Here is a 10730-nt window from a genome sequence, read left to right as displayed (position 1 = left end):
GTTTCAGGGCCCAGATTAGACATCCAGTCCAAAGTAGACTGACGACTGACGTAGCAGCATAATGCAGGCAAGAATAGAGCTTACCGTAGGTAATGGATGGGCATGACGCCAGTCTTCCAGAGCGCAATCTTCTCGAAGATCTCGATAAAGAGGAAATGGTGGCTGGTTGGGTTGCAGACGTTTTCGGCATCGGCGGTAACCCATAGGATGAGGCACAGAAGTTGGCGGCATTGACGAGGATGGAGGTGCCTAGGAGGGGGTGAGGTCCTCGACACACCTGACCTCATAGCGCTCACCCCACCGTCGCCATCCCATAACTGTGTTTCTCCAGATTGGCAAACCCGCATGTCCCGCCTGCACGCCATGATACAATAAGAACATTGTAAGGAATAGGATTGTGAGAACTGTACGAGCAGAAACTCTAGTAATTGGTAAGGTATGAAGAAAGAAGAGGGACTCACCCAGGAGAAAACTTTCAGTTTAGACTAGTCACAATGCATAGTATCATGTAGAAGTATCATGCATATGATACTACTACATGTTACTATCTCCACAATGCATGGTATCATATACTAGTATCATAGTCTTCATATATTAATTGTTTTGTAGAATCTCAATGCAAATAGATGTACAAGATTTACTTGATATTAATTTTTCTAGTAGTATGTGCTATGATACTGTATCCACCTATGATACTAGTATCTTCTCTCTCCTTCTTAATAGCACTGCCACATCAGCATTTTGCATGCATGGAATGCATGATACTACCTATGATACTCCCATTGTGGGTAGTCTTAATTTAGTTGGAAGCCACATGGCCAACGGTAGCACCTGATTTAATTCGAACTGCTATCGGTACAGCTCCCCTCTACAGCATCAACCCTTGTGAGATGGTTACATTTAATTGAAATCCAGATAACATGTTCGATTTTAAGTTGCAGCATGGGCAGAATTTCTTGATCTGTGAAGATTTTAGAAGCAGGGAAATTATGAAACACATGAAACGGAGATGTAGTGGAACAAAAGAACACACATGGACAACAATCGGTAAGTTAGTTGGAGATGGTCTTCAATTTTCCAGGGGTAATTCCACCCCGCTGCCAGTAAACAGAGAAGGAAGAACAAAAAAATAATGGATATTCAAATGTCTGACAATATTGGCATTACATGTTCAGCACATTGCATTTTTTGCACTAAACAAACACTGTAATACATGTGGAGAATGGCAATTAAGGTCAAGTATGAAAATTTAAAATGAACAAGCCAGTACATTCATTTCGCCCCCTTACCTTACAGTGCTTCTTTTGTTCATGTGTGTTCTTTTGTTCCACTACATCAAGGGTGTGGCATCTGTATTCATTTCGCCTAATCCCTTGATAGTTTTACATCTGTATTCTGTTAAACATTGGACGTATCATAGCTAACTCAAAATTAGAAGGATAACAGTTTTGCTAAGCAAGGAATATATATATGTACCTAATTATCGTAGTCTGGTAGAAGCCCCGAGAGTGAGAAGTGGAAAGAATACCAGGCTGACAAAATCCTGCTTAATGAACTGAGAAACAAATAGAGTCAGCGCTATAAACAATTGTACATCAATATCAAATTCAAAATGAATTCCGCCAAAACCAAACTAAAAATCAGCGTGTGGCATCACCTTACCTTGCTTATCCATCTCTTGCCAGCAGACTGACATAACATCACATCTGGTAGTTGGTGACCATGATAATCTACCTTGAGTCCAACCTATGGAATAAAGATATAGATCAAAGTCAAAGGTAGCAATGCAAGGATCTAACCCACTATAATCCGGTACAGCTTGGAGTTCATGCAAAATCTCATGCATCTACTATTTCAATACATTCCTTGATGGTGTAAACTGTACAGATGATTGTACATATTTTTATCTAGTTCCAACATAGATAAAATCATTTCAGTTGATCTAAATATTACCTTGATTTTCTTGATTGGATGTGATGGCAAAATCCTAACGAGATAGCACCATCCATTCATTATTCCAAGCATCGGCAATCTGTGTCACAAATTGGATGTGGAGAATGAGCTGCAGTTGGTCTCACCAGCGTCCAAACTCCAAAAGCGATGAAGAAAGATAACAAACATGTAAGTCGCTTGTCCAGCTCGCTGACCTGGACGTCGAGCTTGGCCGTTTGGGGGCTGTGAAGTGACCTAGTCCGAGTCCACGGCGACCTGGGATCGACCTCCTCGTGCAGGGCAGTGAAGCGTGCTCCTCCTATGAGGTGCCAAGGAAAAGGAAAAGGGGTCAGGGAAGTTGACCATGGGAGATCGAGGCGCTCGCACGTACGCGATAGAGGAACCTGGACGGCGGGTATGGAACTCATGGCGGACAGCGATACGCTTCGGAGCGAGGGCGCAGGGGCGGGTAGATCGGGAGGGGAGGCTATCTTGTTGGCGGCGGAAACCTGGAATCATGAAGATGATGCGGTCTTCCGGGCGAACGAGCCAGAGACGTTGAGCGCAGACGCTGGGAGGCGCAACAACGAGAGGAGGGGAAGGCTGCGCGGATTAGCTGGGGTAGGGGCAGCCAGTGGATGAAGGACGTCGCGTGTGTGTCGGAGGTGGAGCAACGCACGGGCCTGGAGCGCAGCCGTGTACCCTAGTTTTGGATCGCTTACCCCTGCCTCTGCTGCTGCCATGGCGGGAGGGACCACGGGAGTACCTGCGAGCATGGCGGCCCGGGCTGGCCACCAAGCGCGTATGCTCCCACGCGTGGGGGTGTTTCGCGGTGACCAGGAGAACAACAAGCGGAGGAGAGGCGTCGGGCGATTCGGAGGCTCACCTGGCGGTGGGTGGGACTGGGATCGCCGGGGAGGTGGGTGGCGAAGGCGGCGCAGCGGCGAGTTTGGATCTAGAGAACTACGCGAGCGAGAGGTCAGGGTTGAGGGAGAGGTTTCCTGCATTCCGCGAGTGGGGGTGGGCAATGAAATCATACGGTGGATATTGGTTCGGAAGGATTGAACGGTCTAGATGCTTCCAATGACGACCACCAAAGTGCGTTGAGTGTCAAACGACCAACTCCCATTTAATAGTAAAGATGAATATCAGTACTACTACTTAGTTTCAACGTTTAATTGCAATAATTTCAACGTTTTGCTGACTATTAATTCTTCAAAACAATCATGTGGACTTGAACAGCTGGTCAGACAGGCGGAACCCATAAATATTACTAGAGTAAACGGTCGGACAGGAGGAACCCGTAAATATTGGTAGAACCACCACCAATCCACTACGAAAAGTGTCTTTGGCTCATGGCCACCGGTGCTTCTGCTGTTTAATTTTTTTTTGAAAATCATACATATTTGTTTCAAAAAAATCTGAAAATAAATCTAGCCATAATAAATGACGTAACCTACAAGCGTATAAAATTTTAATATGAAATTATTTATATTGTAGAATACACAAAAAAAATCTGTTAAAATTTGGAGATTTGAAAAATGCACACCCAGATCCACACGTTTGTTATTTTTGTGTAGCCCAGAATTTTCTGTATTTGAAATTAAAATTTTGCACGTTTATGGACAATTCATTGGCTACACCATGATTCTTTTCTCTAATTTTTTTGAAATACATAAATATGATTTTTATTTTTTTCTAAAATGCTACCTCCGTTTCAAGGAATAAGGCGCACCATAAAAATTGAGCAACAAAATTTTGATTATATTATATGTATATAGTATCGTTGGATTCGTATTGAAAAGCACTTTTTAATGATGCTAATTTCATACAAACAATATTTATCTATTTAAAATAATTCTTGGTCAAACAAAAAACTCGTAAAACGAGGGCGCCTTATTCCTTGAAACGGAGGTAGTAGCAGGAGCACTGATGTCGAGGAGCACCAAATCTCTATCCCAATCCACTATCCTATCTTAGCAGAGAGAGGGGCGATTGAAAGCAATCCTAAAACTCATCTAGGATTTTATCCTCTTCGTCAGCGATGTTGTGGTCCACTCCAGATGTTGTGGTCCACTCCAGATGTTGTGGTCCACTCCACCTCTGTTAGCCTTTGAGCTGTGGTGGACCATGGCCCCTTGCTGGGAGGGTTTCAGTTATTTGTGTTGGTTTTTTTCTAGTGTCTTGTTTTAGATGGTGAGACGGCTACATTTTAAAGTCAGAATATGTTTTATTATTATTATTTACATTTTTTTACTACTATAATTGATTATCAATAGATCGGTTGATTTTTTTCCCAAAAAACAACTTAATTGACTGAATACTTTTTTTATTGAGCAAAGTTCAGACGGTCTTCATAACTTGAGAAGTTGAGGTTTTTTTCTTTGACGTGAAGTTGCAGTTGTTTGAATTGCTCCAAAGTAGGTTTGTGATACAGGCCAGAGGACACAAAAGTGTAATTTTTTGCTCGACCTATATTAAGACGAAATAGTGATGGTGGTCTGCAAACAGTAGCAACGGTACTAGCAGCATCGATCAGTTCATGCTCGCCCTATTCTGAACTACCGATGGAGAGCACGCAACAGTGCACGCACACGAGGCAAGCTGCAAAATTCAACGGCCGCAACAGTGTAAACCTGACAGGTCTACTTAACCATATGCGGCAGCTAGCTGCAAGTACAGGCGCCGACAGACCATGGCTGGCGAAAGAGCACGTACGGTCAAAAGCTTAGCATGTAGCAACACGAAACTGGCAAAGCATGGCGCGGTATTGTTTCCCTCCGTTTTGCCGCCACCGGCGGGAGATCGAACGCTATACTAGACTGGAGAGGCGTGGCCGTTTGTATCCCTCCGCGTCGGCGGAGGCGGCGGCGAGGAGCTCGTCCCGGTTGAGCAGCACGGTGCGCAGGGCGGCGCGCAGGGTGGAGAGCGCCACCGCTCTGTCCTTGTCCGTGTCCGGGGGCGTCGCGGCGTGGTAGTCTAGCTCCAGGACGCTGCGGGTCCTGCCGCCGACGGTGGCGATCTCGGCGCGGACGGGGCGCGCGCTGCCGACGGAGCGGACGGCGCGGCCCAGGTCGGACATGAGCCCGGGGCGGTCGGCGCAGCACACCCACGCCCGGACGCGCCGCCGCCACCGGGAGTCGTCGTCGTCGTCGGGCCGTCGTAGCCAGGTGCGGTCCTCGGTCTCTTCCTCGACGCCCACCTCGTCGCCCTCGCCCGGGACGACGGCCAGGCCCTCCGTCGCGTCGTCCGCCCTGCCCCGCAGCTCCCGGACGTGCCGCACCACCTCGCCCAGCAACGCCGCCTTGTCCATCTACACGAACGAACGTGGCCAAAGCATGTAATTGCACGCGTGTACTTTCCATAGAGCTACGCTGCTGCTGCACAAAGGCTGGTGCCATTCTCGGCGCGCAGACGCAGGTACGTACCCGGGAAGCCGAGGGGACGAGCGTGCGGAGCGTGGCGAGGTGGGCGTTGATGCGCTGCCGCCGCTTGCGCTCCGCCTCGCTGTGGCTCCGGACCGGCGTCGCCCCCTTCCGCGACGCTACCGGCGCCGAGCATTCACCGTCCGTCGCCATCGTCGAAGCTGCAGCAGCGGAAGCGTCGCCGTGTGCTAGCTCCTCTGCCGACTGCCGCGGGAGGCGGCGGAGGCGTTTAAAAGGGCGGAGGCGGGAAACCCCAGGGGTCAGCAGCTAGATAGCTCGGGCGGCGCGCGTCGCTTTTAATGGCAGCCGTTTAACTACTGGCGGTGGCCGGACGCCGACACGCGGCTGCATGCGCTTTCCCTTTGAGCTGCGTCCTGGGTGTGGATGGTGGATGGCGTCAGCGTGCGGCGACGACGGCTGTTTTGGCGGCTGGCGCGGGGTGGATCGGGCAGGGCTCGGCACGTCGCGTCGGGGGGACAAGGGAGGGACATGGCGCCTGCTTTGATCGCTGCGCGGCGTCAGCTGCTGCAGCCTTTGACACTGGAGATCTCATCACTTCCTACTCCATCGGCGCCGAGACTGCTTCACAACTTCATTAACTTGATGCTTCGAAGTCTGATTTGATGCCACCATTTATCATCCATCTCAGATTTAACGTAGCGATCGACTTAGAATTTAAACTAAATAATTATAATTACTCAGAAAAATTTAAATAACTTCCAGTAAATTATGCATATTTTGATTTATATTTTGATGAAGTTTCATTCGATTTGAATCAAAGGTTTGTGAGCAAATATATATTTAGTTTAAACTAGTGCTCGAATATATAAAAAATTATTTAATCACAAGCTAGTCGTCCGAATGGGATGAAATATTTACAGATTTTAGAACAAGGCATCTACATTTTACTGGAATTTTTTCAAAATTTTCTGAATAGTTTTTGTTTTTAGATTCGAAAGAAGAGATAGTTTGGAACGTTGGATCTCAAATGGAGGGTATATGGTGGCACCAAGTCGCAATGAGACTTGGAAGCATCAAGTTACTGAAGCTCTGTTCCTATTTTAGACGTCTAAAATAGTTATGGTCGTCTATTTGCGTCATATCGTGGACATGAAAAATAATTATTTTTACCGCATGTCTCCGTGCTTCCGGCGAGGCAACCCATATTATTTTTCCAATAGATTTTTCATTCAATTGAAACGCATAATTTACATATGAAATAAAGGAAAAGGAAGAAGGAAAAGGGCCTTAGACTACTTCTCTCCGCCGCTCGCCACTCCATCCGTTGCACGGTCGCTAGAGCTCGGTGGGCTGCCGCGTCCTCAGTAGCCGCTGCAGCAGCGCCTCGTTGGCATCACGCTTGGCCTTCTTCAGCGTCTTGAAGGACGCGACTAAGACCCTCTGCTTCGTCGCCTTCTCCTCAAGGTTAGCCTCGCTCCAGTCGAAGTCTTCGTCATCGTTGGACTCCTCCTCTGCGGCAACGGCCTCCCTGCGGCGTACCTGCTACGCGTCAAATGTCGCGTGGGCCACCCGCTCCTCCTTTGTCTCCTGCTCCGCGTCAGCCATGAACTTCGCGTCCACGGCCGCGTCGATGATGTTGTCCACGCTATCTTTTCTCTTGTCGTGGGAGTTGTCGGTCGGGGAGGTGGAGGCGGAGTAGCCTGGCCGCCGTCGGCGCTGCTCATCATGGCAAATGTTGAGGATATTTGCGAGGTGGCGCTACGGTGGAGGTTGTGGTGACTAGGGTTTGTGTGGAGGAGATGATGAGGCAGCCGAGCGTGCGCCCCTCTATATATACGCCGGAGGCAGCGGCATGCGTGGCATCACGATTAACTTCGTTGGCAGAGGTGGGAGGCGGCCGCTCGGCACGCGAGACACCGCCATTAACGTGGCGTAGATTACCGAAGTGATGCCTCGTCGCTAGTACTAGCGCGCCTGAGAAGATGCATCAACATAGGTCGCTGCCTGATAACCCCCAAGTGCAGGGGATCACCGCAGTACAATTCGATAAGTATTTGTGTGTCGAACCCACGAGGAGATGAAGGTAAACTATCAATTCTCTAAACCCCTATAACCCACTAATATGGCCTTTTATGCAAAGCTAGGATCTATGATGTGTATGTGTGTGTGAAGAGGTTTCTGCGATAAAACTACAAGTGCTGAACTTAAAATGCAAGAAGTAAAACTAATGCAAAAAAAGTAAAGTAAAACAAAGTAATATGAGATGAAGTGAACTGAAGTGGAGTAACTAAAGGGAGTAAATGTTCTAGTAAATTGCAACTTTATTTGTGTGGTTATCATAATTAGTGAAAAACAACCCTAGTGCTCTCGCGCCGCTCCCGCGAGCGGCCGGGAGCCCCTGGCGGTGCGCCTCCCCTCCCCCTCCCTCCCTCCGCCTCGCCGCCGCCAGAGGACGTCGCCGAGCAAAGCCCGTGCAGTGCCGGCGGCGTCGGGGCCTCCTTCCCCCTCGCACGATGGTGGCGGCGTGGGCCACCCACGGCCGGTGAGGGTGTCGCGATAGGCGTTGGGCATGGCGACGCGGATCCTCGGCGTGGGCTTGGAGACGGTGTGCCCCTGGCGTGCTCGTGGCGGCGGTCGCTTCTCGGAGCGGCCCCGGCGGCGGGCGGCGCGACCTCGGCCATGGCGCTCTGGTGGCGGTCGACGATGACGCGGGTGAGGTCCAACGCGACGTGGTGCGTGTCCGACGGCGGCGCAATACCTGCTCGACTCGGCTGGGAGGGTTCCCAGCGCAGTGGTGGATGGTGCGGCTCGTCCAGGCCGCCTCGAGTTTGGTTCGGGGCAAGGGCCCCCCCTTCGAGCCCAGGTCTCCCAAATATGTTCGCGCCAGAAGCCATGGGGGCTGAAGGTGGCCGCTTTTGCTAGGGGCTGACTTGATGGTGCAGATGCGCGGTAGCCAGCTTGCACCTCGGTTGGCGTTTGGTGCCCTCACAACATCGTTCTGCGGTTTCCCTAGGTCGACAATGTGCTTTGGTGGGTGCCGGGACGGTGGCCCTGGAAGGTGGGAGTCTGTTGGTTGGCGGGCGTGCCAAGGACTCTGATGCTTGTCGGTGTCCACGGTCGTGTGGGCGACGTTGTGCCGGCGAGCTGCGTGGTGTGAAGGCGGTTGCGACTTGCGAGGGCGAAGGTCGTGACCCCGTGTGGCATTTTGACTGCATTTGCGGGGAAAACCCATGCCCATCTGGGTCACGGTGGCGGTATCCGCGGACGTTGTTCCCTTCTTGGAGGCGTCGTGATGGCGGTGCGGTCACTCCACAGTCTCCGGGTGAAAACCCAAGATCCTCGGATCGGGTGGCAGCGACGCATCTGCGTCGTCGTCTTCTTGAAGTGCGGTGCTCCGTTGTTTGGGTGGTGGAGGTCCACCTCGGTCTGCCCTCCTCGGCGAAGATTCCGCTGTGTTCTACACCCGCGGTGTTTCTTGAAGTGCTCGTTCTTGGTGTCCCTTGTTGGCGATGAGCTTTGTTGGTCGATTCCTGGTGGTGACCGACTTCTGGTGGCGTTTGCGACGGTGGTGCTATCTCGTCGGTTGCGGTGGTTGTCGGCTCGCCTGCTACGGTGAGCACCGGTCCGACAATGTATCCTGCCCTGTGCTGGCCCTTCCCCTTCATAGGCTGTAATAGTAGTGACGACTGCTCGTGTTGTCGGCAGGTGTTGCCTTAGGATGAACCTTATCTTTTGTGTGTGTCTGCGGTTCTACCTTGTAAGCTGGGCTCATCATCGTGTATTTGTTTCGATGTTGAGGGTGTTATTAATTTAACGTCGGGCCTTTTGGCCTTTTATATAAAAAAAGATAGTCTTATTATTGTTTCTTCTAGAGATGAGCCATAGATAGGTGTAGCCATGGATATGCTCAAATACTACCCTAGTGATTGTCCTAAGGCCATAGGTTTGAAGCAAACAATTAATAAGACATAAATTTCAACCACCGCTGTAAGTATAAAGGTCCCCATAGTAACACTAGTAGGGAAACCATTATAGATGAGATTCTATTTTTGTGGTGCACCAGCTACTCGTGCGCCACAGAAACAATTTATGTGGCACACCAGACTAGGTACGCCACAAAAATAGCTTATTTTTGTGGCACACCGGAAGCTCATGCGCCACAGAAATAAGATAGGGTCTACACCCTGCCAGTCTCAACCATTGGTTTCGCTATTTCTGTGGCCCACGGTACCTTGTGCGCCACCGAAATAAGGCATTCTGTGGCGCACTGGTACTGGTGCGCCGCACAATTAAGCCTTTCTGTGGCGCACGTGGGGTTTCTAGGGTGCACATGAGCTCCATGCGCCACAGAAGAATTTTTTCCTCCCCACGCAACTCCACTCCCCCCCCGTGGATCGCCTTTTTGACCTCTGTAAAATATAAAAGAAATCGATAGAAAATTTAAAAAATAAAATCCTTCGAGGTGCCCATGTATTATGTCATCCAGCACCACTGAAAATTAACAAAAATGAATTTTGACTTTTCTTTCAAAGTTGTGTGGACAATTTTTAGAATCTCCAAATTCGAAAAAAGTAAAAAAGCTACGGAAAAATGAAGATTTTTTGGTGCAAAATAGAAAATTCGAGAAAAAAATCTATGGCACACCAAGTGCCCATGCGCCACAGAATTAAGCTCTGAAATTTAAATTTCCTGCCGCCCTCCTCCACTTCTCCTCACTTCTCTTCACTTCTCCTCACTTCTCCTCCACTTCTCCTCACTTATCCTCCTTAGATGCAAACTTCTCCTCCTCCTCCTCCTCTCCTCCACCACCACCACCACCTCCTTCGGTCGGCCTCCTCCTCCTCCTACTCCGGCGACCACCTCCTCCGACCTCCTCCTCCGGCGACCTCCTCCGACGGTGACCACGACCTTCTCCTCCTCCTCCTCCACCTCCTCCGGCGACCACCACCTTTTCCTCCTCCTCCGGCGACCGCCTCCTCCTCCACCACCACCTCCTCCACCACCTCCTCCTCCTCCTCCTCCACCACCACCACCTCCTCCTCCTCCACCACCACCACCACCACCACCTCCTCCTCCTCCTACTCCACCACCACCTCCTCCGTTCGGCCTACTCCTCCACCCACCCAACCACCCACCTCCGGCGACCTTTCAGCAAAATTTCAAAAAAAAATTGGCGGCCCCAGATCTAGATCTAGATCTGGCCGCCATTTTTAAAAAAAAATAAAAAAAAATTCGGTGGCGCACCACCCGCCGGTGCGCCACAGAAATAAGACTTTCTCTTTCTGTGGGCACCAAGAAATAAGACTTTCTATGGCGCATGGGCAGGTGCACCACATGATTCTTATTTTTGGCAAGAATTCTGTGGCGCGCCGCCCATGCACCACAGAATAGCTTTTTTGGTGCGCCACTAAT

General features: G+C 50.2%; 1 protein-coding gene and 1 long non-coding RNA gene across 3 annotated transcripts; both read right to left on the bottom strand.

The window, feature by feature from the left end:
• Positions 1-203: 203 nt before the first annotated feature.
• LOC124681531 lies at positions 204-2030 on the bottom strand. 2 transcript variants are annotated; one of them, XR_006995926.1, is made up of 4 exons: positions 1954-2030; positions 1658-1746; positions 1477-1555; positions 204-354 (listed from the first exon to the last, which is right to left on the bottom strand). It is a non-coding gene; the product is annotated as an uncharacterized LOC124681531 (long non-coding RNA). The 2 variants fall into 2 exon arrangements; XR_006995925.1 differs by having other exon boundaries at positions 1663-1746.
• Positions 2031-4744: 2714 nt separating this feature from the next.
• On the bottom strand, positions 4745-5510 carry LOC124651185 (transcription factor bHLH30-like). The gene is made up of 2 exons (XM_047190316.1): positions 5361-5510; positions 4745-5245 (listed from the first exon to the last, which is right to left on the bottom strand). The coding sequence occupies exons 1-2, from the start codon at positions 5508-5510 to the stop codon at positions 4745-4747; spliced, it is 651 nt and encodes a 216-aa protein (XP_047046272.1).
• Between the last annotated feature and the right edge of the window lie 5220 nt (positions 5511-10730).

The sequence above is a fragment of the Lolium rigidum genome, chromosome 1 (genome assembly GCF_022539505.1).
Source record: "Lolium rigidum isolate FL_2022 chromosome 1, APGP_CSIRO_Lrig_0.1, whole genome shotgun sequence".
Lineage (NCBI taxonomy): Eukaryota > Viridiplantae > Streptophyta > Magnoliopsida > Poales > Poaceae > Lolium > Lolium rigidum.
Note: the sequence above shows the minus strand (reverse complement) of the source record. Positions and strands in the feature narration are given on the sequence as shown.